Raw genomic sequence first — 27,401 nt, 5'->3', positions numbered from 1 at the left:
GAACCTCTGAGTGCAGAAACCTGCTTTGTTTGCAGGGAAAACACTTAATTTCAGTTCTCAGCAGAATTTACAGAAGTGACGAAGCCAGACATTACCATTTTACTCTCAGTAAGTCAGGTGCTGATCTGATGTCTCTGGGAAATAAACATGAAGTCAGCTGCCCTGTGCTAAGCCTGTGCTGGGAACAGGTTTTGAGCAGAAACAGTGCTTAATGGTGGCCTTGTCTCTTCCAGAAATGGGATGCAATAAAAATATTCAAAACTGCTGAGGCCTTCTTCACCTCCATTGGCCTCTATGAAATGACTGAGGGCTTCTGGAATAACTCCATGCTCACAGAGCCAACTGACAACAGGAAGGTTGTCTGCCATCCTACGGCATGGGACCTGGGGAAAAATGACTACAGGTATTGCAATTACTATGATCCCTTTTATACCATCTCCTATAACATTGAAGGTGCACCATGCTGGTTTAAGTTATGTTTTTTTCTTATTTATTACTTTTTTTCTGGCTGATAAGAGAGGAAAAAAAGACAAGAGAGCAGAAATCCTGTGGGACTGTAAAACTTTCTGTGTAACTTTTTCTGTGAAGACCTAAGGACTGCTCTCAAATTTAAACAGAGAAGTGACTATTATTTATATGAATTAGAGAAATAATGAGTATGTTGTAGGGCTTAAGGAATAAGCAGAAATGTGAGTGTTTGTGGATACCAGTGAGATTTGGGGACACCTGCACGTTCTGCAGAAATGGCACAGGGACCCTGAGTAGCAAGTAAGAGCCCACAGTCTGTCTTTAGCAGATATATCCAGTTTCATGAAAATCCACCAATCTCTTCCATATTTAGGAAAGGAGAGGAACAGCAAGTTCCCACACAATGAAGTCTCCTTGGGCAAATTCTGTCCCCTCTTGCAGTCCCCGCAGTTATCTGAGGAAAGAGGCTGGTCCCCAGCAGAGCCCTAGTGAAAGCTGCCAGCATTACACCTCCCACCTCAGCAGTCTGGGGAAGGTGAAAGGAAACCCTGTCTGGAAGAAATTCCTTTATTAAATAGTACCTACAGGAGGATGAAATAGCAGGAATCACTGACACACAGGGGTTTTTTATGCTACTATCTGCTGAAGTTTGATGGTGAGTACTCACTCCCACACAGAGTGAGTTTATTGCCAAGTTTCAGAGAGCAGCTGCTCTCACAAAACAGCAATTTTCTCTCACTCCTGGCACAATTTCAAGGTGGCTGAAAGTGTTTTACCAAGTTTCCCTCCAAGCCTCACTCTTGCAGGAGGAACTGCACCCCATGCTAGGATGTAACCACCTGGGTTTTGTGAGGGGCAAAGCGCTCTGGAGGCTGCTTTGCCTCACGGTTACAGCAGGCAGGGCTTGGTCAGCAGCTGGTAGAGCTACCATCTCTCTAACCACAAACGCCTTGCTCTGGCATGCAGGATCAAGATGTGCACCAAAGTGACCATGGACGACTTCCTGACCGCACACCATGAGATGGGCCACATTGAGTACGACATGGCATACTCTGCTCAGCCCTACCTGCTAAGAGGTGGTGCCAACGAGGGCTTCCATGAAGCAGTAGGTGAAATTATGTCACTTTCTGCAGCTACTCCTGAGCACTTGAAATCTCTTGACCTCCTAGAGCCAACTTTCCAAGAGGATGAAGGTAAATACATGCATAAACGTTATATATTTAGGTGAAAACAATTGCAGGCTTTAGCAACTGAGAGGCTTCTGAAAATCCTACCTCACCAACTCACCAGAAATAATATTTTTTTCCCAAATCACATTTGGGAACACCTCTTTATAATGCTGCTATGTAATTTAGAAACAAATATCTAGCACTTCATTACCTTCAGCACTGAACAACTCATCCCAAAATCTTCATAATTCATTTGGATGAGCCTCTAATAGTCTTTTAAATTTCTGTTGCATGAATCTGTGCTTATCTCTACTGAGGTGTGTATTTAGCAGTTCAAATGAAACTGAAGCCTTGAGATTTACATCTCCCATTTAAGTGAATACTGAGTGGACAACATAAGTAGACACTCATTATAATGTGGTTTGTTTGGCTTCATTGAATATTACCTTATAAGGATGGAGATGTACTGCAGTCTTCAGGTCAATATTCCCCAGAGCCTGGGAAGGTTTTCAGTGGAGGATAATGACATGTAAATGCCGAAAGGTTAGGTTATTTAAGCAGTTGAGGGAAAAAGAAGAGAGGCAAAACTGTATACAATACTTCTGTGATCTTTTCTTGTGCATTTTTTCAGTAGTATTCTTCCTTCCACTTTTTCCTTAGTGAAAATCTGTGATTCAAGACAGATGTTAGCATTAGCTGTAAAAGGAAGGAACTTTAGCCATCTAATCAGATACTAATTGCTCCCATAACCATTAACTTAACTACTTCTCTCTTCAGAAACTGAAATCAACTTTCTGCTCAAACAAGCACTAACGATTGTTGGAACAATGCCTTTTACTTACATGCTGGAGAAATGGAGGTGGATGGTGTTTAGGGGTGAGATTACAAAGCTGGAATGGACGAAGCAGTGGTGGAAGATGAAGTAAGTTTGAGACATGAGGAGGATTTTTTGCAAATGATCCTGTAAAAACATCCCTTCCTAGTTGCTCAACATACTGACATGCCTGTGCCCCACATAGTTCAGGATCTGTCTATACAAAGCCCAGTAGAGTGCCAGGTAGAGACACTCAACAAGGTGCAGACAAGGTCTCACAAGCCATATATTTGCACTGTATTCAGCCCTGGGTAGTCTACTCTGCCTCTTGGCAGACTTTCTCCTCATTTCTAATGTTAGCTTCTCTGATAAATACAGCCCCTGGCTTTTGCACAGGATGTTCCAGATCCCAGGATCAACATTGCCATTTTCCTGATGCATGCCCCAAGACATCTTGGTAGCTTAACTATGGCCCTTCCCTGAGTCTCATCGGGCATATGCTCAGGTTTGCTCCTCACCTCCTTAAGGACAAATGGAGAGTGAAGCTCCTCATGCTTGCCAGCATACGAATACTGATCAGCATACAAGTCTCAATCTACCAAATATCTCTGCACACTTCTCTGCCTTGTGTTTCCTTCCCATTCTAGAGTGGGTTTGGAGGCAAATGGTCTGAAAGACTCCAGACTGAATCTTTCCTCTCTTATGTGTTAAGATACCACCTTTCTCGGTCAAGAAAATACGGTTCCCTTAGCAAGTAGCGTCCAGAGGTCCCTTTTCAGATTATCCCCACCAGCCAATCTATTTTCAGCTCTCTGGAGCTCAAGATTAAAAGTGGTTTGATTCAGACTGCAGTCTGTCATTTCCTGGGGTGATCAACATGAGGGGAGCAAAATACAAAGAAACCAAATAAGCCTCACACTGCAAATGGAGTCTGCACTCAACACAGACACAAACAATAAGCCTCCATTAGCAAACAAAATCTATAAACAAGCCTCCCGACTCACTATAAAAATCAGCCAGCTTCGATTTATTCAAAAGTAGCAGAGATGTCAGAGAAACAGAGAATGACAAATTGTTCAGGGAAGATTATCACATCTGTTGTAGCAGTGCTGCAAAGATCTCTGCTGGAACAAGACCTTGAAATACAGGTTTGCAGAAAATATTTCCATGTAAGCTCATTATCATTTTCAGAAATTAGGACATGAGTTTGTTTCCATAGTACTTCTCAGGAAACATGCTCTCAGGAGAGGAAATAAAGAGAAATCTCACCTCCAGCCCAGTGGCACAGCAGACCATAAACCCTTTGGATCACCCAATCTCTGAATACCCTTACCCAGGGATGGGCCAGGGCATGAGGTGTGTGTGAAGCTCATGTCTTGTAGATTATTTCATGTCACTATTTACTCCCTGCACACTCTGCTGTCATATAAATCCCTTCTTTGCACCATCAGTTTCAAATCAGCTTCTTCTCTGTACTCATTTGGGCTTACTGGGAGCTGTATATGCTTCTTGGGTTTGGCAGTGAGAGAGGCACCCATACGTATCAGACAATACAGAGAAAGAGCAAGGTCAGATTATTTTTCCTTATTATCTATTAATGGAAGTTCTGTGTTTTTCCTTCATCCTCAGGAGAGAAATAGTTGGTGTTGTCGAACCTGTCCCTCATGATGAAACCTACTGCGACGCTGCAGCGCTGTTTCATGTGGCCAATGATTACTCATTCATAAGGTAGCTCCATCCTTGCTCAGTTTCATTAATGACTTACATTTTGGGTGCAGAACAAGCCCCGACTACCTAAAACATCTACTGGAGAGTCTCAGGACACCATCTTATTTTGTTTAAAGTCCTGACTGAAGGTCACTGATTTCAGTGGAGGTTTTTCTGTGGACATCAGGGGCTGCTCCATAGCAATCGCTGAGCAGCCAGAAGACTTCGTGCGGCCACCAAACCAGCAGGAGCATATCTGTATGAGGTGCTTGTCTCTTGGGGAGACAATGTGTCCCACACCACAGTCACTTGGGCCATGCACAAGCAGCCCTGAAGCAAATTACTCTGGCTGTCCCTCCATGTCCCAGCTGCCTCATTTTAGAGGGCTCAGCTGGAGCAGTGTTATGTCTTAAGCCTTACTTGCTCCTGGTTTATGTGCCAGCAAACAGATTTGGGACTCTTCTGCTGCATTTGATCTTGGCATTTTGTTAAATCTGCATTAGTGCAGCCTATAAATATCGGCCTGGCCTCCCTCCCTGCAGCACAGCATACCAAGCAGGAGTGCCAGCTGACGCAGCAGAGATTTCCAGAGGGCAAGGGCTTGAGGGATCCCTTGCCAGACGACTAACAAAACCTGTGTCTTCCTTCTCCTTGCCCTTCCTTTAGGTATTACACCCGGACCATCTATCAGTTCCAGTTTCAGGAGGCACTTTGCAAGGCAGCTGGCCATACTGGCCCTCTTCACACATGTGACATTACCAACTCGACAGCAGCTGGTCAGAAATTGAGGTAATAAAGCATATTTCTCCCATGTAATAAGTAACAAAGTCTAATTCATCCTTGAAATAATCCTTGAAATTTTCTAGAGTCAATGAGGTTGCACCAAGAATGAACTTTAGCCTGTGTCTACTCAGTTTATTTTGACAAGTTGACTAAATTTATATCAATTGCCTGTTAATAAGAAAGTATTTTTTTTTATTAATAGGAATGATGGGAGGGAGGAGGGAATTCAGAAGCAAAAAGAAAACTTTGGTACTGGTTGCAGATTGTTTTGCTCGATGTATAGATGGATCATGGCAATAACATATATTACCTCTCCTTCCATGTACACAGACAATTGCTTGAATTGGGCAGATCCAAGCCCTGGACTCAAGCACTGGAAAGCGTAACAGGAGAAAAATACATGAATGCAACACCCTTGCTCCGCTACTTTGAACCTCTCTATCAATGGCTGCAAAAAAACAATTCTGGCAGATACATTGGTTGGGAAACAGACTGGTTTCCATGTACGTACAGCTCGTGGGTGAATTAAGATCTCGTTAGTCCTCACCATCCTTGCCCAGCAAAGTCCCTCTCTCTTGTAGCTGTTGAGGGCTCTTCTTCTCATGGAAGCAGGGTTATAGGAAATACTCATCAAGCAGTAAACTTTACTCATAGGAAGGTGGACTGGCTTCCTCATGGCCAAGTTGGAGAAGTCAGCACACATGGGGTTCGTCACAGCCTCGCCCAGTTTTCAGAAATGGAGTTTCCTTTCCTTTTTCATATTGACAACACTGAGAGCATGGGATGGCTGTGCAGATGGAAGAAAGACCAGAGGCTTGGACTTCTGTGGTGCTTGCCTGAGTGCCTGTTCTGCAGGACTGGGAGTCACCGGTCCTGGGAGGCAGAGGACCCTGAGCTGGGGACATAGGGGCAAACCAGTACAGAAAAATTATTGCTGTTTGTTTGCTATAATGTGCTAGTCAAAGAAGCGAGCTCAAAGGGAGAAAAAGACAGTGGAAAAATGCCTGTTGTGGTGACACTGAGTGTTGAACCACCCAGGTGGTAATCACTGTCAGTACTGGAAAGCACCGTGACTCTTACAGTGCTGTGCTAATATCTAATGGTGGAATTCACCTAGCCGGACACCAACATCTACAGCTGAGCTACTTGTTCTCCATGGAAGGAAAGAGGCATTTCCTTCAGGAGATGTCTAAAGAAGACCAGAGGGCTGTACTCTAGATGTGCTCTCTCTTTCTGTCTACTACAAAGCCAGATATGGGTGACTGACAACTCAGATGCATGTGTTTGCAGTAGAGGTGGCTGAAGGGAGACAAGAACAGTCCCACCAAGCTGGCTAGGGGGAGCAGGGAAACCTGTAAGGAAACTCTTGCCATCCCAGTGTTTCCCAGGGACAGACTTTCTGTGGCTGCAGCTCTGATAAGACTTGTGTTTCTTTTTAAACCAGATTCTGATGACGCCATCAAAGTGCGTATCAGCCTGAAGTCAGCACTGGGGGAGCAGGCGGTAAGTGTGCTTGCTCTGTGACACTTTGTATTACTCAGGCAACAGAGAGGTTGTGCTAAAGTAAAGTAAGAAAGGTTGTAGTTGATTTTTGTGTCTGAAGAGTAGCACCAGCTTGGGTGAAGGGTTATCATGTAAAAGATGTCTCATCTGAGGTTGTGGTCAAGACTCCTTCTACAATTACTGAAAGGACCTCACCATGTAGCGATCCTACACATTTTAAGAAAGACATCTCATCTAAATGAGTTGAGTTATTCTGTGGAGCTACCGATCATGATTTACACGCTACAGGACTGGCATGGTGGACTAGCATAGAGGTACCTATGTACCTGAAAATGGCTGCATTTTTCCCAGCAATGCAGATGTGTCCAAGTAAAGCCTCTATCCACCCTCTATTTCCATCATCATGGCAGGTGGCTGCCTTCAGAAGTTGTTATTAAAGTAGCTACTTCACATTTAATTGTGGGGCTAAAGCAGAGGGGTTGAATTGCACCCTCTATTCTCAGATTCTCTTGGTTTCACACTGAAACACTGCTGACAGCATTCATTTGTGGATTTCTGTTTGCCTGTTTGCTGTAACCTTTCCAGACCCTGATATTTTTGGATGCTTCCCTGCCCTCCAACCCCTACACAGAGACAGCCTTGTTATAAAGATTATAGGGGGCAGCGCAGCTGCTTCTGTTTCAGATGAGGAGAAAGGTGTAAATTCCCAAGAGCTTGTCTACTTTCTGCAATTGTGCCAGCTGGTCCAATAAAATGTATTACAGAAGCCGAAAAAACTCATCAAAGTCAAAGATGGCTTTTAAGATTTTAAACAGAGCATGAGCTTAGCCCATCTGTTTAACCCAGACACCCGGCTGAAAATTTGCTCCTTATTCTAGCTGGGCCTCTTTATGCTAATCTCATGGAGGCAGTGTAGAAGGCTTAAGTGCAGACACTTCATTCCTGTTAATAGCCACTTTCACCTTACAGAACATTAGTAATTTTCCAAGAACGAGTATGTCATCAGGCAGGTCATTTAGACCTGCGCTTTGGAGCCTATTGGACTAGCAAGGACACAATACCATGGGCTCATTTTTCATATGAATTGATGCTCTCACTTCTATCACTCTCACGCATGCAAGCCCCACTGGAGTTTTATTGCTTCCTAGACGGCTGAGTCAAGTTAGATACAATTCAAAACTGATATGAACAGCATGAAGAGGTTCCATATTACAACACATTTATTAGTCATTATGGTTAATGCTTAGCTTAATACAATTTTTATGCCTGCCTTTTGCCATCGTAGTCTTTTGTTGTGCAATTGAACAGCTGTAAAACAATCTCATACAGATTACTTAATTTGAATTATTATATGGACAGTAGGTTCTTACACTCTGAAGAGCAAGCCATGCATTTTCCTTTCAAAACCAGTCTACACCACCATCTTGCAAGGAACCTTTTCCATTCAGTAGCTTCCTGTTTCCCCACAAATTTCCCTTACACTGAGCTCCTGGGGATGTGACTCTGAATGCTGGTATGCCAGCAGTGCATAATGGTATATGCATGAACTGGCATTGAGAAAAGGCAGGGGGAACTTTGGGCCCAGCTACACAAAGCAATATGTTTTGACTGCTTTACGCAGCTCGCAGCTCACAGATCACAAAAGCTGGAGACCCGGTGCAACCATTTGTTTAAGACATTTCGAGCTGCTTTGCACCATTCAGACAGCAGAAAGCATTCTGAGTATGCCAGCAAATCTTTTTGTATTTCTGCTCCTTAGCATTGTATAGAGCAGAAAGAGAAAGACACCCCCTCATCTTCCACAGAGGGAGCTTCACCGAGGCGGGGGGACCCAACAGGGGCAGCTGCAGAGAAGGCAGGCAGTCCTGTACCTCTCAGCTATGAGGCCTGGATGATACCAGCAGGGAAGTTTCAATAGCCTGAAGTTCTGCAAATTAAGCACCCAGACTCATGGATGGGCTTATGCCAGCTGTACCAGAGCATGTGTTGCTGCTGCAATTACCCTACTAATTGTTTTCAGGCTGATGCAATTAAAGCTACAGACATAGCATCCCTGGATCACCAGCGTAGCTGATGAGGCTGAAACACCTGGAGCTTTGCTTCAGCTGAAGCTTTATAAAAGTGCTCTCCCAAGGGAAACTGCTGCAAGACCCTTGCTGAACCACTCAGGATCTGTCTTATTTAAAATAAAGTGTTTCAGGAGTGTCAGTTCCTTGACAATCACTTGAAAATGGGACCCCTCTTCAAACATTGATTTGAAATTTCCCACTAGGTCAATGTCGTATGTGTGATTACATTGTAAAAGGCTGGCACACAAGACAGTGTGTGGAAATGGAGAGCTGTCAGCCTGCAGGCATTTTGATGTATTTTACTAGGGAAAATCCTTTTTTGAGTCAGAGGCCAGACATACACTGTCTTTCAAGTCACACATACACTGTCTTTCAAGTCACACATGAGATCTTGGAGGGAACACGCTATAATAGAGCAGAGGCATTTGGCAGAGTTCATTTCATTCTGAAAGCAAAGCAGCCTCTGTAACAAACAGTGAGCATCAAGGCAGGGTTTCTGAGATGCCTAGGGAAGGCATGTGGGTAGTCATTACTTAAATACAGATTCAAATACAGATCAGAAGCCAGCCAGGTACTTCCTGTCCACACAGCCAGTAATGGTAATTGCAAAGGCACTTGAGAGGCACAGTGGCAATTAAAATACATTAGACTTAAAAAGACAAAATATACACTATGGAAATGAATAAATGATTAAGAAGCTAAGTATAGAAAGCAGCAGTAGAGGAATCAAGCCAAATTAGCTCCTGGTTAAAAAAATAAAGGAAGAAAAAAGAAATAGGCACTGCAGAGCCTAAAGATGCTGGGGATAAATGAAAAATCAAGAATGCCCCCCAACAGCATTGTAGGTGAACACTGCCAGCTGCCGGAGACAGCAGCGGTAACAAGGAGAGTGCTGCAGTGCACGGCTTTTCCTGCCGCCCAGCAAGTGGGACAAAGCCAGGGGCGCTTGCCTCAGCAAAGGTGACCCAGAGCTTCAGCCCTGGCTAGTGGGAACAGCCAGTGCTGGCACAGACCCTGCCCTCTGCACCCTGTCGAGGTTGGGTAGGGGCTGGTCTGCTAGCAGGGGCTTTGGGTCACCTGTGCCTTTCCTGGGCCCTGGCCCTGCGCGGACTGACAGCAGCTTCTGCTCTTTCCTCCTGTGTATTTTTCTCTCTTTGTTTCATATCATGGGGCTGGAGCACCTCCCCTATGGGCACAGGCTGAGAGAGTTGAGGTTGTTCAGCCTGGAGAAGAGACTGCTGCAGGGAGACTTTACAGTGGCCTTCCAGTTCCTGAAGGGAGTCTACAGGAAAGTGGCGGAGGGATTTCTTTACAAGGGTGCACAGCAATAGGACAAGGGGCAATGGTTTTAAACTAGAGCAGGGTAGATTTAGATTAGACATTAGGAAGAAATTCTTTACTGTGAGGGTGGTGAGACACTGGAACAGGTTGCCCAGGGAAGTTGTGGATATCACCTCCCTGGAAGTGTTCAAGGTCAGCTTGGACAGGGCTTTGGACAGCCTGGTCTGGTGGGAGGTGTCCCTGCCCATGGCAGGGGGTTGGACTGGATGAGCTTTAAGGTCCCTTCCAACCCAAACCATTCAGTGATTCTGTGATATCTGTGTCAAGAGGAGGACAGGGTTGAAAAATGTAGCTGGGTTTTATAAAGCCTGTTACAACAGAGTGGCCGCCTACCACACCTTCCTGAATGATACTCGGGAAAGTCAGCAGCTGTGTACAACTGTCACTGACAGCGTTTATAAGCATTCCTTTTGGTACCATAAATGCAATCAAATCTAGGCCTTTGGGGGATAAAAGAAAAACAACCAACAAGCCACAGAGTTTGACCAGGGATTTTCCCTTCATGCACACATGGTATTGCACAACAGACCAGGCTGCATTATCGGGTGGTTTTTGCCCCCTGTAAAGCTCTCAGTTTCTGCCCCAGAGAAGCTGTTTTTCACTTCCACTGCAGGTAACTTTGGACTCATAAGGCCGGGAGTAGTCAGCACACAAGCAATGTGTTATTTATATAATCTATCTATTCTCTAGGGAAAAACAACAAATATATGCCTACTGCAGAAATACTGCAGAAATACTGCAGAAATACTGTGCTAACAGTTTTTTTGCCAAAAGAAATCGACTCCCCCAAAAAAATCCTAGCTCATTGAGCAAATAAATGAGCCACTTTCACACAACACTCCCACCCCAAAGGTTCTCCTTAAAAGAACAAGTCTTCAAATAAAATAATGCAATTAAACTAAGATCTAAATTATGAAATATTTAGACTTCAAACAGAATGCACAATATTTAGTAGGAATAATTGTAATTGTTCCTGCTGCCTGGAGGGAGTACCCTCCAAGGCAGGAAGATGGGCTGGGACTGCAGCACCTTCAGCATCACCATGTAAAGGTGCCAGCAATTGCAGAGGGACAGCGTGATGCAGTGTCAGGCAGCAGGGATACCTGCCTGGTTATTCTCCTGCAGAGTGCCCAGATTAACAGAGCTAAAAGGCTTGAGTAGGTTCCTGTAGTGCTAGCATGGCACAAATAAATAATATGGAAGTGCATGCCAAGCATTACAATTGCTATTTCTTTTTAGAATTTCTTGGTGTCAGATAAGTTGCTGTACAATTACAATCTCTGATTAATGTCTTTTGTGCTGTTTTTGCAGTATGAATGGGATGAAAGTGAACTCTTCTTGTTCAAGTCAACCATTGCCTATGCCATGAGAAAATACTTCGCCAAGGAGAAGAAACAGCAAGTTAACTTTCAGTGAGTCGCTTGCCTAGCTGTGCTGGCTATGTCTATATTACTTCTGGTTTGCTTGCAGCATGAATTGGTGGAATTAATTGAGCCTTCTGTCAAATGTAAACTGATAGCAAACAATGTCAAGCATCAGCTGGTCGTAAAAGACAAGATGTCAGCTTGGTTACATGCTGTCTTTTCACTTGGGACTCTGAAGTTTAGGAGTAATGCACTGAAGTTAGGTAATTTCAGCAGATGCAGAAGACTTTGTCTCCTACAGCTTATCAGTGGTAGATGAGCCTTGAGAATTTGTGCCTGACACCTATATGGGAATATAAGAGAAGATACATCAATTAGAAATAAACATTTCTAACAATGTATGTGTATGATACTGAATGTCTATGAGGTTTTGGGCCAAGAAAAGATAAACTTGTTGATTATAAAGCACTAGAATTCCATGCAGACTTACTAATCTTATCTAGGTTCACTTACAAACATAAAATCTATCATCTGAAATCGATTTTGGTAAGAAAAACCACCCTTTTTTTTAGGTCTCTTGAAAATTTTCAGAAGCTATCTACTTAAAGCTATTTGATATTACTTTATAGAACATCAGTCATGTAACATCTAGGATCTATTCCCAGCAGAATGTAAGGAAGAAGGATTGGATTTTTTTCACTTGGTACTTCATGAGACCTGACCCATACACTCTCTTCTGCAGCTGATTATGTGCTTTGGAAAATTGTCTTAGGTACGGGGTAGACTCTCACCATCTGAAGTTATGAATTAGAACATATAAAAAGAAATTCCGTTGAGATCACTAGGAAGCATTCACTCAACATAAACTACACCCTCCCCGGCACTGCTGATCAAACACAATGGTTCACTTGCTTGTATTTAAAGCTAATGCCATCTCAACAATCAAAAAACCAATTTCTCTTCTGTTTCTCATTCAGGATTGAAGACATTCATGTTGGTGAACAGACACAAAGGATCTCCTTCTACATTACGGTCAGCATGCCAGGTAATATGAGCGATGTTGTGCCTAAAGCCGACGTTGAAAGTGCCATCAGGTGAGATTTTGCTCTTCTAGGGGAGAAAAATGACCAACTATGTGAAAGAATGGAACGGAAAGCAGTGCTTAAGTCAGCTGAGGCAGAAGGGGTGATAGGAAAGTCAGTTCTGCAGTTATCATGGAAATAGTGGGATGAAAGAAACTGTTCTGACAGAAAGAAAACAGTCCATCTATCTGATGGTGTCTTGGACAACTGCCAGCGTAAAATGCTTCAGGAGACTTGTAAAACTGCCATAACACATCTAATTGCATCATACTTTGCTAGGAAATATCATTGCCCAAACTTTAATGGAAATTATCTAATATTCTGAAATCAAGGGCACAGTAATGGTGTGTGCATGGCATGTGTGTTTTCTTCCTCTCATTAGTAAAGATTCAGTGCAAGAATTACTGTATAGTGAGGACTCCAGAATAATGATGTATTAGAAAGACAGCCAGATGTGTTTGATTATACAGAAAAGAAGAGGTCAGAGCAGGAGCTAGTTCCCACTTATGGGTCAATGAAGAGCTCTTTTATAGCACAGTGTGACACCGCTGTAAGTCATTGCTTTAAAAATGATAGGTAGAACTGCAGCTCTGCAGACGGTCACAGATAAATGTACAGTGGGAAATGAAGAGGGCACGAATCTAAATGCAGCAGCAACACGAGATGGTTTTGAAAAAGCAGTTAGAGGAGTTGGTGAACCAAGAGAGAAGAATATGGCTATGAAAGTCACTGTCTGGTTAGCACTCAATAGCAGAAGCAGAAGTTCAGGGCAAAATAAGGCACAGAAAACACACCAAGGAAAGGCTTTTCAGGGCAGTGAAAAACACAAGAATCAAGACTGTGGAAAACTCCTGAGGGGGAAACAGGCAATAAGATGTCAAAGCTGTGGTTTTCTGTCACATATCCAAGAATCTTATGGATAGCCAAGAAGCTTAGCTTAAAGAGAATGAGAGGCAAAATGTAAATAGAGAGGGAGATCAGGCGGCTATTTGCCTCATTTTGATAAATGTTAAAGCTGAGTTTAAGAGTTCGTATGGTGCCTGAACATGTCAGTTAAGCAGCAACAGGTTAAGGGCTTAAGTTACTGTGCTTGTCACCCACCACCCCATGACAGAAGAAATATGGGTTTAGTGGTGTCTTCTGTGCAGCCTTTTCAACTGAGCAGCTCAGAGGAGGCTTGGCACACTGGAGAATTATAAAACAACTGAAAACTGTTTATTTCCTTCCAACAAATGTGTGAAACTCTTTGAATTTGCTCTTGATGGCAGGATGTCTCGGGGACGAATCAATGAGGCTTTCAAATTGGATGATTACACGCTGGAGTTTGCAGGCATAATTCCAACCCTGGCCGCACCTTATGAACCTCCAGTCACCATCTGGTTAATTATGTTTGGGGTGGTCATTGGCCTGGTTGTCATTGGAATGATTGTCTTGATCATCACTGGGCAGAGAGATCGAAAAAAGTAAGTAATATTTTTGATACTGTGATCATGACCACTGTGATTGAATCATGAGGGTGCTTACAAATGGGCTGCCAAATATAACTAAAGCAAGTTAAGGAATGAAAACTTATTATTCGCCTCCCATCATCAGTGATAGCTAAAGGTTCAGTGCAAGGCAGCTTTGGAGGCTTAGTGCAGTTTTCCCACCATCAGCAGTTTAACCAAGGCAGCCAGACACTGTGGCTGTGGGGAGCTGCGGTGTGGCCAGGCTTCTCCCAGCCCCACTGTGAGGTGGATGGAGCGGCCTGCTGGGAGCACAGTGCCTTCTCCAACAGCAGGGTTTGCCCACATTCATCAGCACCTGACGCTTTCAATAATCTCTTTGGAGCTTGTTCAGTAATGTCAGTTTACTTAAATATTATTGCATTAGCAGCAATATAGCTGGGTTGGTTTTCTATGTCTCTCCATTAATGAGGTTTCTAAGAATGTAGTAGGTTTGCTACAGTTCCCCCTAAAACCAACACAATTCCTTTTATAGAAATATTCCCAGTCAAGCATGGTATTATTTACAGTAGGGAACTTTAGGGATTCAGAAGAACTTGGACAGAACAGGGACTTCTAATATAAAATGAATTTTTGTTACAGGAGAGCAAGAGAAGCTAGGAGTGAACCAGGATCAAACTCTGAAGCGGTGAACCCTTATGATGAAGAGGGAAAAAGCAACATGGGTTTTGAGCCACCTGAAGAGACACAAACTTCATTTTAGAAGATGTGGGTACACTAAGGGTTTCTGGGCTTCTTTAATTTCACTTTTAGCAATAGTGCCTAGCAAGGACCAAACATAATGGATGATATCAAACAGAATATCTCCTGGTTGACCATTAATCCACTGTCTCATAGACAACAGCAACGAAATCTGCTGTTGATGTGGTAACTAGAAAACGTGCAAAAATTGAAGACTTACATGGTTTGTGGCTTTTCTATGAATTATGCGCATAATATTACACACTATTTGTGCTGCTTTTCATAAGTGCACTGCATCCAACTTCTCTTTGTTTCCTCTGTAATGAGATACAAAAACTTGGAAGTATAGAGTTGTATACAGATCAAGACAGACATAAGAATAATGTACTCCAAATGCCCATGAGGAATATCTTGTTCTTTCCAGATGGAGACCTCAAAAGTGTTATCTAATAGACAGAAACTTGACCACCAGAAGAACCTTAGTGATTAAGAACTCAATTTGATGTGAAATAACTGCAATTTTTGCACCTTCAGGAAATCTGTGTCCATGTAAAATGGATACTGAATGAAGACTAAAAAGCACTGGAGCTTTTTTAGAAAGTTGTAACATAAGTTATTTTTCTAACTGTTTGCTTGATAAATATTGCAGAGACGAAACCCCCCTCAAAAATGTGTGTGGGGGGTTGCCCCCCTCAAAAAAATATTCTCTGTGTTATGTTGCCATCTAAAAATGGAATAAACTTCCTTAATATTAAAAGATCAAAGTGGGGTTTTTTCAGTACCTTAACCGTTGCCTCCATTATTACAAATACTGCACACTACGAATGCACATTGTGGAGTGGGGAATAGATTGAGACTTGGGAGGCTCAGGTTGCACCTGAAAAAGAAAAGCTGCTCACAAGGAGGGTAGTGCAGCACTGGTGTTGCCTATTCCATGTTCTGGGAGAGGCTGTGGGATCTCCAGATTTAGAATTGTTCAGGGCTCGGGTAGATAAATATATGGCTGATTCAGCAGTGAGGACAGTCCCACTCTGAGTGAGAAGTTCAGCAAGATGATCTCCAGAGGTCCCTTCCAGCCAGCATTTGTGTCTGTCTTGCAGGTCCCGTGCCACACCTGCCACGATGCCAGTGCAGTTGTCACTGAAAGGTGGCACAAGGTCCAAGGTGCCTACTCAGTCCTGCGTTTTGGTAAAGAGCCAGTAGCAAACACAAGACATGCCCGCATAAAAAACATTCAGCAAATGCATGGACCTTTAAACTCATGGGCCTCTAAGATGATCAGAAACTCAAAAAAGCAGTCAAACATATATCTGAAAACATACAGCTGGGCTCTCTGGGCTCACAAAACACCTTCCCAGTGCTCCACACTCATTACCTATTTAAAAGACAAGACTCTTAAATGAGAGAGTTCAAAATGATAGGCAGATGATACTGATTGACTGCAAACTAGACAGGAGTGTAAAGAAGTGAAAATAGTTTTTCTTTAAGTTGCTTTCCTACACCACATATCCCATTGCTATAACGTTCCCAAACCTCAGTACTTCAGCTAAACTTTTAAGATGAATAATTCAACTATATGTGGTCTTCCTACTTACTATGCAGTAACAGAAAAAGGGAACAGCAAAGCTGGAAACAATCAAACAACGTAATTATTCATGCCAGCCATCTTCAGATCTGTTGTTAAGATTAACATTTCCATTAAGGCAAAGCTTTCATTTCAAAGCAATTAATTTTAAAAGCTATGCTATGAATCAAAAAACACCATTCCGAATTGTCAACACATAAAGCCTCTAAAAAAATACATCAGGATGTTGGAAGAAAAAAAAAAGAGACTATATTAAATACTCAGCTGCATGCATTAGCCCCAACAATATCTCACCCCTTCTGTGCTGTGAAGGCACACTCCTCTCCTCTCATATTGTATTTGTGTCAGCACTCCTTCCTGACCCTTTTTCTGGGTCAGAACTCCTTGCCCCAGCATGATGCACAGACAACACCATACTATGCTCTACCTCTCCCTCATGCGCAGCCTTCCATGCCCTCTCCAGGCCGATGTAGATCCTCACAGTCATTTGCATGACCCCAAATGCTGCTCTCCCTCAAACACAGGCACAGCTCCCCACGTAGACAGGGCTGTGCTCTGCGAGCCAGTTACCAGTGCTGCTATGCCAGCAAGCTCAAGCACCGGAGCCAGTGGCTGGCCAGAGGCCTTCATTTCTTTCTCCCCTCTCCCCACATGTCTGCACCCTGCATTTCTTACTCCTCAGGTTCAGGTTAGTTCAAACTGGATCTGCAGAGGGGTCCCTGCTAGGGTTGGGTCAGGTCCACCAGGGAAAGGGCGAGCAGTTGTCACCTGGACTCATAGAGGCGTCACCCACTGAACTAGCTCAAGTTCAAGGAGAGAGGAGAGGATTTTTTTTCAGACCTTGCTTTACTTTAAAACTCCTTTATTTTATACATATTAGATCAGCATTTTACAGATGTCAGTGTCTAAGTTTAGACTCCTCTGTTGCAGTTATGTAGCTTCAGATGTAGTTAGTATCTCTGGATTTACTGAAGTTAGCATTAATTTGTGTAGTGCCATGCACATTTGAAAGTTGGGTGCTTTCATGTAAGAACTCGGTGTTAACATCAAAAGCCAAATTTCAGCTCCTCAGTAGTAAAATACTTGGCTAAGCAGTGATATTAATAGCATTTTCAGTTCTCTTAAAATTTTTGCTCTTCAAGTTTTCTAGAGATCAGCAAATTTACCACTTACTATTGCAATGAGTATGGAGTTCTGCATAAAATATTTTCCTCCATTTTTCCCTGTAGCAGGAAGCAATAACACTCTGGTAAACACCTCATGTATTGCTCAGTTGCAAATATCCTGGATATATAGCTTAGAATAAATTCCAAATCAAGCATGCATTGAGGGCCAAAACTAAAGTCAATAGTACTGGTAAGCAAATGAATATAATATTTTACCAGTAGTAATTTCTCAATACTTGAAAGCGAGACTGTAACTATTCCTGTTGCTGTCACTTGCAACAGCTTTCAATTTGACTTCAGGTGTCAGCTTCAAGTGATTACAAAGAAAATACACATTCAGGTGAGTTATGATAATCAGAAAACCTTAAAAGCATATATTTCCCTGTTTACATTTCCAGTTAAGACCAAACAGTATCATTCCAAACTCTGTCACCCGCAAAGCGTCACAAAAACTTTCTCCATATGCTTCTTGGTCAACTCCCTGATTAAATGAGAACACCACCAATATACAGAATAATAGGGGTGGCTAGTGGCAGACAGATTTCAGATTTAGTTCCCGTACAGAAGACAGGTGATATGGAACCAGTATGCATAGTCATTGCTTTATGAATCTTCTTTTTCAAGCTCTGTTGTCGTCTTCTCTCAGTGCCTCAAAAAATGATAAGAGCTGATAAAAGGCAGGGCGCTTTTCTGGTAGCTAAATGAAGCAAAGATGATGGGTACGGTTATTTAATTTTGAAATTATTCAAGAACTGTAATTTGCATTAGTTTTTCTTGATTTTAGCATGCAGAAATTCATAGAGACAGTGATACTTCCGAGGTTAAGAAAATTAAAGTTACTTTTTATATCTCTCTTACATTGTGATAGTTTAACCTTCTTTCTTTGCATTAACATATCCTCAAATATATCCTCAAATATATCCTTTTTCTCAATTTTTCTGACAATTATATCTAAATCAACCTCCACTTTCATTGTCACTTTGTGGTATCACCAGTAATGTGCCAAACAGTTCTTTGTTGCTGGCCAGAAATAAATCATGGTCCACAGACAGCTGACTAAAATTTAGATGAAGAACAATAAATCAGGATCATTCTTGGCACAGCAGACACAGACCTCTCAAAATGAAATGAGCATGATCAGCATTTGGCTTACAGCTCCTAGGAGACTCACAGATGGGGTAACACATCGTTCCCATTCTAAGGGTGGGGTTATTTCAAGCAACATTAGGTATCTAAAAGGGTAGAAGTCTCATCTAAATTGGCTGTTTAAGATCCACGTATATGAAAGCAGGTATTTTTTATTTCATGCTGGCTAAGACAGAAAGAACAACCAACCAGGGAGAGGTATCAGTAATGGTCCTGTAATTATGGAAGAAATTTAGACAATTAGCTTAGCTCACAGACAAATTTTAAACCATTAAAATTGGTGAGAAGAATCTCACCCTGTATATTTTGTTGACATTAGAGGGTATTTTACTGTTATTTGCTTAAATACACGGTTCCAAGAAGAAGGGAGCCCATGTTCCTTTACGCCCTGTTTCCTGTACTAAAAATGTCCTAAACTAGACTGCAGTACAGAATGTACTACATATGAGCAATGGCTTCTATAAGGGATATCTTCCATTATGAACATTAGTTTAGCACTCAATAGTGACTCCTAGTGACCCCTTTTATTTTGTTTTCTCCAGTTTGCATGCACAGATATACATACCTCATGCCAGCAGTTGTACATTATCTGGTAGATGATGTCTGAAACGAGTTGCGGTCGATAAAGCCTGTATCCCTGAGAAACTTTCTCGATCACTTGCATGTTATCATAAAGCTCATAGGGCTGCTTTCCCAAAGTGAACACTTCCCACATTAAGATACCTGCAAAAACATTCACAGCGATGGAAGACAAGAAATGAAAAGAAAGAAAAGAAAGATAACTCCTTTTTCCTAGAAAAAGACATACATGCAACATGCAACTGATCAGACTCTTTACAGAGAATATGGTCCGAAGAAACGTACAGAGATGACTGACAAGTGTGATTCTGCACTCAAACATAAACCAACTTATTCTGCGGTAGAAGGTGAAGTTAGATTATACAGTTAGCTATCAAAATACATTTAATGTGGACAATAAGGGACAAAACCAAACACAGCAATCCATGGATTACAGTTTTTACGAAATACTTACAAACATCCCCTTATATATGTGTGTGTAAACAGAGAGGGAGAGAAAGAGGAATGAAAAAAAATGACAGCTATAGGTATTTATGTTTTTATAGAATAAACCATAAGAACATTTTTACCATATTTGTGAAGTGAGTGGGACATAAACACTTGTTTCAGAATGGTTTCTGAATGTGTCAGAAACCTATATGTGTTCTGAATGTGTCATACCTATAAGAACTAGATTATACTGAAGCAATAGAAACACTGGATAATATAACAATCATTAATTTGTAATAATAGCTTTGCAAGAAACAATTTTTGATATAACTGAACATATGTGTTAATCATGCCAACTGTAAATTTAAAAAAATGTGAAATATTTATTTCACAATGATACATGATATTGACAGTAAAGATTATTTTTAAACAAGTTTGTTGGACCTTTGACTTCCCTACAGCTGAAAGGCTGTAGCATTGTAGTGTCACAGTGGGTTCAGAATATAATGGTACCTGAATCCCAGCTTTCCCTGATGAGAACATTAAAAAAACCAAGATTATTTGTTCTCTGACACCTGCTTCTGGGATATGAATACATCAGTTGAGTTCTTTAGCCCTTTAAAGATTCATTAGTTTTAAACAATCAAACAAGAACTGATGGATCCTACTGTGCCCTTGCTTTGACTGCATCAATGGAAGTGTTAAAATGAGAAAAGACCGTCTAAGAAAAATAATGTTTCTCACTGAAGTTAATGCCAATATTGAAGTTAACGACAATAAAGCCTGGAGCCAGGATTTCATTGATAAGAGCAAAACAAAAAGGTATCACCAGAAAATCTAACTTCTGCTTTAATCATTTCTATATTATAAACAACTTGTAAAGGGCATGAGTGAGCTGTTTCTCTGCCAGACTCATTAATATTGGGAGACTAGCTGAAGTTAAAGATAAGAAGCAGCCAGCATTTGGAAACACTTTCATCTGCTTTATTCATCATTGTTTAATGTCAAGAACAGTGGGTTGCCAATCCTTCATCAACTTGACAGCTGCCAAAATTTTCCTACTGGAGGAGCAAACTCATGTAAGTGGAATTTAAGCCTGTTCACAAAAGGCTGCCTTTCCTTTGTCACCTTGTGCAGACTTTTAGAAACACTGAACAGACTCCAGGGATTTGTAAATCATAGCTTGAAAACCACTGAAGTAGAAGTTTGAATGCTTTCAATTCCTGGGTAGAAAGTGATCTGCAAATGCATCTTATTTTTGCTGAGATACAGAGTCCCAGCTCACACAGAATCTCTTCCACAGTTGGCTCATGCACAGAGACCACTCTGACCCCTGCAACCAACAGAAGAGCTCTTTTGACTTGGGCAGCACTGATTTATGGTCTAGAAATGCCAGCAATACCATTTGATCTCCACTGCCAACAGTATACTTTAGCATATTAAAAATATATAGAGCAAATGGGGAGTGGGCAGAGTTTCTGTGTGTCTAAAAGAAAAACAGTAGGGCTAAAAAAATCCAAAGAGGTTAGGCCTTGGATGCGTAAAAATATTAAACAAGAACATAAGCTGTAACTGCTTTTTACATTCCTTCAGTGTGTAAACATCTAGTATTTCTGCTTAGTAAGCTAAGGAAACACAAACGTAATGGCATATATGCATACATATTTATATATCAAATTCCATACATACCAAAGGCCCATACATCTGACTTGCTGCTAAATTTGGTGTAATGAAATACTTCTGGTGCTGACCATTTCACTGGAAACTTGGTTCCTAGTGAACTTATATATAAGTCATCCAGGACATACCTACAAGGCAAGAACCAAACTTGGTTGTGACTGAGTTACAGTGAAATACTATTTACTATTTCTTCCTTGTACATCACAAGGTTCCTAAAAAAAACCTGAGCAGAATCTCAGATTTCCAAAGGGTACCTGGCACAGACATTAGCTATAATCTATAGAACAGATCATTGCTACCAACTTGTTAGAGAAATCATACAGAATCATAAAATGCCTGTTGTAAGGCCATCTAGTCCAGCCTCCTGCTCAAACAGGACTACTCCCAACATCACATCAGGTCAGCCATGGCTCTGTATAGCCAAGTCTTAAAAGTCTCCAAAGATTGCAACCTCATAGCCTCCCTAAGTGGCAAGTTTCACTGTTCCACAGCCCTCCTGGGGAAACCACTTCTCTCACTGTCCAGCTTGAAATTCTTGAGCTACAGTGTGCGGCTGATGCCTGCTGCTGTATCAGCTGGCACTGGTAAGACTTATTTGGCTTCATCAGCTTTGTAGCTGTAAGTAGCTATAGGCAGCTTTTAGATCCTCTCTTCCATCCTCTTTACCAGCCTAAGCAGCCTGCTCCATCAGCCTCATTTCAGAGGATATGTTCTCTAGGCCCCTCATGCTCTCCCAGCTTCTTTCCATTGAGGCTGCTAATCAAGGTGTTTGGCCTCCCAATTAGGTGATGATCTTGTACACAAAGTAAACTCTGAGATTTCTTTAACAAACTTGACTAGCAAAATCTCTCAGCTGTGGCTGGCCTTTAAGCCTTAGCTTTTTGAGACAGCAGAATGACTTTATCTAACCCATAACAGCTTATGGTCATTAATGGAAAGGAGACACAAAGAGCTGTGTCACACCCCGTGGTTTAACTTTCCTAATGGACAGTTGCTAGCTGATCAATGCCAGTAAATTATAGATACACTAACATCACGGCTTCACAAGGCTACCAGTTCTTTTACTTACCTGGTCATCCCAAAGTCAGATACTTTCACAGTAAGATTGCTGTCAACCAAACAGTTCCTAGCAGCCTGTAGTAGAGAAATGAGAGGAGATGAGTGGAAAAAAGTGACAAAGAGCAAATAATGTCACATCTTTGTAGTTTGCTAATAATAACCTCTGTCCTCTAGCATTTCAATGAATCATGACATTCTTTGATTGAAGCAATTAAGTTTGGAACAGTAACTATCTTATTTCACTTTTTTGAGTATTGATTGAAAAACACTTTCTTTTTTATCAGCTTTACAGCTAAGGACATTGGGAGACGAGGAAACAGAGGTGAGAAACCCACATTCACCTAGAAAAACAGCAACAGAGACAGAAACTAAACCCTGTCTTTCAAATGATGTCCTACTCCATGGCCCTTTTCAGTAGTCTCAGAATTTACCAAGGCATCAAAAAGTGAAAAACATTGATTGGATTATTCACAACGCAGTATAAGCAGAATGGAGCAATGAAAGGTGATTTTAACAACTTGATTTATTAAAAATTCAATATAAGCCTAGTTCTGCAAATGATCACTTGAGAACATTTATCTGAGACTGTATTCTCTGCCTGCATGCTTATTAAGTTCTGTGATACAATTTGCATCTACAGTTTTCAACCTGAAATCAAGATCAAGGTTTATTTCTTTTTTTCCCATGGTGTACAGCCAGTTTTCGGGAAATTGACTTTATATTCACAACTTGCATTCTGCTACTTAAATTGTCTAATATTCCTGATTTCTGAATCTGGGTGTGGAAATTGGTGAGGCATGGATTTAACAACTTTGTTTACATGTAAAGACAATTCTTTGAAAGCATCAGCAAGACACTCAAATTGCTACCTGAGGAGACTGCACTCCTATTGGAAAATTAGGCAAGTCTGTAACATGAATTGTCACAAATCTTCCAACATCTATTTATCTAGAGGTAGAAGGCAAAATACTGCTACTGACTCTGAAGCACAATGCACCAGAAATTTGGCTAGGTTCATTTCTAATAGGTCAATAAAATAACAGCTTATTTCCCCAAAGAATTCTAGCATTCTTTAAAGCTAGGTTTTGTATAAACTTCAGGTACAAGTCCTTGAAATGACTGATCCTCTTATAAAAAGCACTACTTGCTTGAAAACTGATAGATAAATGTCTTTAAAAGAGCTTTAAAGTTCTGCTCCTGCTTGCAATGCATCAGAGTAAATTCCAGTTTTTCCTAGTAGTGTTCACACTTGTTTTACAAGAGAAACAGTTCCTAATTAGGTAGACCCCTATCTCATTAAAAACAATCAAAGTGACCCAAATATTTAATGTTGCATCACTTTCTCCTGGAGGATTACAGCATCATGGGACAGAACCTTTTACTTCAGTGGCCTAATTTTACAACTGGAGGTCTGTGCTCCCAAGTGGGGCATAAATCCTTGAGGCTAAAGCCCATGAATGCAGGCAGCACAGTATGCAGTGCTGTAGACCTGTCAGCTCAGCTCTCAGGCAGAGCAAATTGCAATGTGACTTGAGTACTGCTTGTCCAGAGCTGCCTTCTATTGAGCCAGCTGGGTGTCCCTGTTCAGCAGATCACAATACTTTTTGGAGTGAGTGCCAATGGATCCAGCGCACCTGTGTCTGATCCTGAGGGTACGACTCCCTAGTGTTAGGTCACCCTGCTACCTTCCCTGTTCCATTTTTCCTGTGTGATAGCTTACCAAATCTCTGTGTATGAACTGACAGCTCTCCAGAAATGCCATAGCATCACAAACATCATAACATATCTCCAGAAGCTGAAGGGGTTGTAGTTCCTTCCCATGACTCCTTAGGTAGCTAAGCAAACAGCCATTAGGCATGTACTCCGTCACTAGATAGATGGGATATGATTTTGAGCATACACCGTACAGTCTAACAAGTTTGGGATGATTAAGTTTCCTGAAATAAAGAAAAAAATTAAATAATAAAAGAATAAATAGAGATTATTATGCATTTCTGTAAGTTCTGTAAGTTCCAAGAAGGCCAATGGCATCCTGGGGTGTATCAGGAGGGGGGTGGTTAGTAGGTCGAGAGAGGTTCTCCTCCCCCTCTACTCTGCCCTGGTGAGACCGCATCTGGAATATTGCGTCCAGTTCTGGGCCCCTCAGTTCAAGAAGGACAGGGAACTGCTGGAGAGAGTCCAGCGTAGGGCTACAAAGATGATTAAGGGAGTGGAGCATCTCCCTTATGAGGAGCGGCTGAGGGAGCTGGGTCTCTTTAGTTTGCAGAAGAGGAGACTGAGGGGAGACCTCATTCATGTTTATAAATATTTAAAGGGTGAGTGTCACGAGGATGGAGCCAGGCTCTTCTCGGTGACAAACAATGATAGGACAAGGGGTAATGGGCACAAACTGGAACACAGGAGGTTCCACTTAAATTTGAGAAGAAACTTCTTCTCAGTGAGGGTAACAGAGCACTGGAACAGGCTGCCCAGAGAGGTTGTGGAGTCTCCTTCTCTGGAGACATTCAAAACCCGCCTGGACGCCTTCCTGTGTAACCTCATCTAGGTGTTCCTGCTCCGGCAGGGGGATTGGACTAGATGATCTTCTGAGGTCCCTTCCAATCCCTAACATGCTGTGATTCTGTGTGTGATTCTGTACTTCAAATATCTGTATAATGTACTGAAAGAAATTATTTTAAATGGATACAGTCCCATTTCAGACTTCAATATTCTTTTTCAAGAAGGACTGAGTGCCCTTCTGCTCATTACTTTGAAACTCAGTACTGATGACAATCCAGAGAAGACTGACTATTGATGAAATAACAACATTATGGTCAAAACCTGAAATAGGGTATAGCGGTGCAAAAGTGCAACCTTAATGGTGGGAGAAGACAGATCTGAAATGGTACGGTGGACCTTAGACCTTCAGGCTTTCTACAGAAATCATGTTACAAAATGTTCAGGTTCAGAATCCTGATCATATCAGCTAGTTAACTGATGGGAATGTAGTACAGATATCCAAAATATTCTTAAATTCATATGCTTCAAATATAATCTCATAGAAGTTCACTGGAAATTCTACACATCTTTCCCTCTTCAGAGACAGAGGCTAAAACTTCAAGTTTCATGTTCGTATTTCTGGCATTTTGCAGTTATTAATCTGTCTCATTTCTACCCGCAGGATGACAGGAACAGCTTTCTAACAGTTACTGTATAAATGCTAATGAAGTATAGTTTTAGATGATGTATGTGGAACCTCTGAAGTTGTGGAAGAGAAGCTAATTGAAAAGTCTGTAGATGACCTTATCAATCTTCTTGAAGTTCTTTCGGTAATACTTCAAATATCCTATGGGGCTACCTATTTAGCCTCTGCCTAATGTACTCATTGTTACTTAATGCTATTTTTAAGAGGAAATTCTCTTTCCTGTGTGTGCTATACATTATTGATTAATGTTTAGAGAGATCATTCTTTCCAAATAATTAAGGAATGCCATAGCTTACATCATGGTCTGAGCTTCTTCTATGAATTCATCTTCTGACATTGCTCCTTCTTTAATCATCTTTATGGCCACATCATATTTTCCCTTCCATTTTCCCAGATGCACCACTCCAAACTGACCACTCCCTAGCTCTCTCAACAGGACGATTTCTTCTCGTTTCAGCTCCCAGATTCCTAGTTGAACAAAATAAATTCCTTTATTAAAAAAAAGCAACAAACCAAAAAACATTTACAAACGCAGGTGTTCTATCACCCGCATGCCATGCTGATTTTTTTTCTCTAGAGGGTTGCAGAACCATGCAGGACTGCAACAACAGACCTGTCTCTTGGCTTTGTGCTTGAGTTATGGAAGGAGATCATACTTTCTACAACTGTTGTTTGCTGCTGCTTAGATTTAAGCCTTAGAAATAGATTTGAGAAAGATTTAGGCATCAAATGATGATATATTTTCATGTAGGAGGTTAGAGAACGAGTGTTACTGTGCCAGGAAATATGGCAAAGGGAAAGAATGGCTTTTGTGATTCTCTGGTTGTTCTTTTTCTTGGTAGCCAAGAGTGACACAAGTTTCAAAAAGGAAATTTGTCTTCATACCACTTCCTAATGAAGCTGTGGCTGGGACTTTATTTACTTGCGTAGACACTGCATGCCGGAGTCTTGTCACCATACCTACAAAGAAAACCTGTTAAAGGTCACAGTATGTACATGAGTCTTCTGAAATCAAAGAAAATACAGGGAAACTAATGCCTGCCTCTCCCTGGCATATTACAACCATCCAAGCAATGACAGATATTCAATATTCAAGATCATAAGCAAGATAGAAAATTTTCTGTGCTTAAGGGCCAGTCCAGCAGAGATATTGCAAGAAGAGGTAGTACAATACCAAAAAGCATTGTACAGCAAAGGAAAGCAACTATATTGATTGTGAATATGTTAGATCAAGTTCCACATGAATTCTCCCAAAAGATGTTTCAATATTTATAGTATTCAGTCTTGGAAGAAATTCACCATAATGCTGAGTCCAGCAGCCTAAGACAAAGCCAAACAAGGAGAAGAAGTGTATAGGATTACCAGCTGAGTTGTGCTGATGGTAGTATACAAGCATGGGGATTGATTCAAAACAGTAGCATTCAGCGAGGTAGTACTTGTTCTCAGGGGTTTTGTGCACATGATAATGTTTGACCGTTCCTTTTTTACTTCTGAAAAACACCACAAGGTACAGTACATGTCAAAGCCTTACAAAGTGTCTTCCAGCGCATGAGTTAATAGATCAGTTAGCTGCTGAATGAACTAAAACACTCCAGCTGACCAAATAACAAAATATGTAGTAGATGCCACCAGGAAGACTGTTACATGTGCCTCAGTCTGCTTTCTCCCCTTAACACCTGCTGGCTGTGTAGTGCAGGCTCCTAACACATCGGAGACTTCTGATGCATGCTCCAATGCAGCTGATGGTCCGTACTTGCCTCCCAACAGTTAAACCTAGAGCAAAAGACTTTCATACATTGCCCTTGCAATGGTCCTACATCTAATTTTGAACACCTTCCTTTCACCTTCCCATTCCCTTTTCCATTCTCCTTCCCTTCCTCCTCTCTTGTTCCCTCATTCCCTTGTTCAGGGAGCCACTATCGTATAAATTCAAATAATTAATATGACCTGAATGTGCCTGAGGTTCACCTGTAACACAGTGTAGAGGTTTTATTGTTGACCAGTCACACCAAGCAGCATGCCCATAGCACGCTCATAGAAATGGTTCACATTCTTTGGATACTCACTCAGAAACCTTGCTGAATACA

The 27,401-nt window shown here is 41.6% G+C and overlaps 2 protein-coding genes across 2 annotated transcripts in view; one reads left to right on the top strand and one right to left on the bottom strand.

The window, feature by feature from the left end:
* ACE2 (angiotensin I converting enzyme 2) overlaps window positions 1–14,508 on the top strand; it is a 25,767-nt gene extending 11,259 nt beyond the window's left edge. Inside the window, exons 8-18 of the mRNA XM_010180401.1 lie at window positions 234–403; window positions 1,435–1,661; window positions 2,415–2,559; window positions 4,081–4,179; window positions 4,825–4,947; window positions 5,272–5,444; window positions 6,386–6,444; window positions 11,166–11,266; window positions 12,196–12,312; window positions 13,569–13,763; window positions 14,388–14,508. Of these exons, the coding sequence (XP_010178703.1) occupies window positions 234–403; window positions 1,435–1,661; window positions 2,415–2,559; window positions 4,081–4,179; window positions 4,825–4,947; window positions 5,272–5,444; window positions 6,386–6,444; window positions 11,166–11,266; window positions 12,196–12,312; window positions 13,569–13,763; window positions 14,388–14,508 (1,530 nt within the window). The remainder of the gene's footprint in view (window positions 1–233; window positions 404–1,434; window positions 1,662–2,414; window positions 2,560–4,080; window positions 4,180–4,824; window positions 4,948–5,271; window positions 5,445–6,385; window positions 6,445–11,165; window positions 11,267–12,195; window positions 12,313–13,568; window positions 13,764–14,387) is intronic.
* A 3,348-nt stretch (window positions 14,509–17,856) lies between these two features.
* Window positions 17,857–27,401, bottom strand: part of BMX (BMX non-receptor tyrosine kinase) — a 28,356-nt gene continuing 18,811 nt past the window's right edge. The window contains exons 12-19 of the mRNA XM_010180403.1: window positions 26,677–26,828; window positions 26,200–26,274; window positions 25,611–25,782; window positions 23,851–24,067; window positions 22,141–22,205; window positions 21,081–21,199; window positions 18,949–19,106; window positions 17,857–17,934 (exon numbers count right to left, since the gene is read on the bottom strand). Coding sequence (XP_010178705.1) covers window positions 17,857–17,934; window positions 18,949–19,106; window positions 21,081–21,199; window positions 22,141–22,205; window positions 23,851–24,067; window positions 25,611–25,782; window positions 26,200–26,274; window positions 26,677–26,828 — 1,036 coding nt within the window. The remainder of the gene's footprint in view (window positions 17,935–18,948; window positions 19,107–21,080; window positions 21,200–22,140; window positions 22,206–23,850; window positions 24,068–25,610; window positions 25,783–26,199; window positions 26,275–26,676; window positions 26,829–27,401) is intronic.

Source organism: Mesitornis unicolor, unplaced genomic scaffold, assembly GCF_000695765.1.
Source record: "Mesitornis unicolor isolate BGI_N332 unplaced genomic scaffold, ASM69576v1 scaffold6793, whole genome shotgun sequence".
NCBI lineage: Eukaryota > Metazoa > Chordata > Aves > Mesitornithiformes > Mesitornithidae > Mesitornis > Mesitornis unicolor.
The sequence above is the reverse complement of the archived record's forward strand: the minus strand, read 5'-3'. Positions and strand labels throughout refer to the sequence as shown.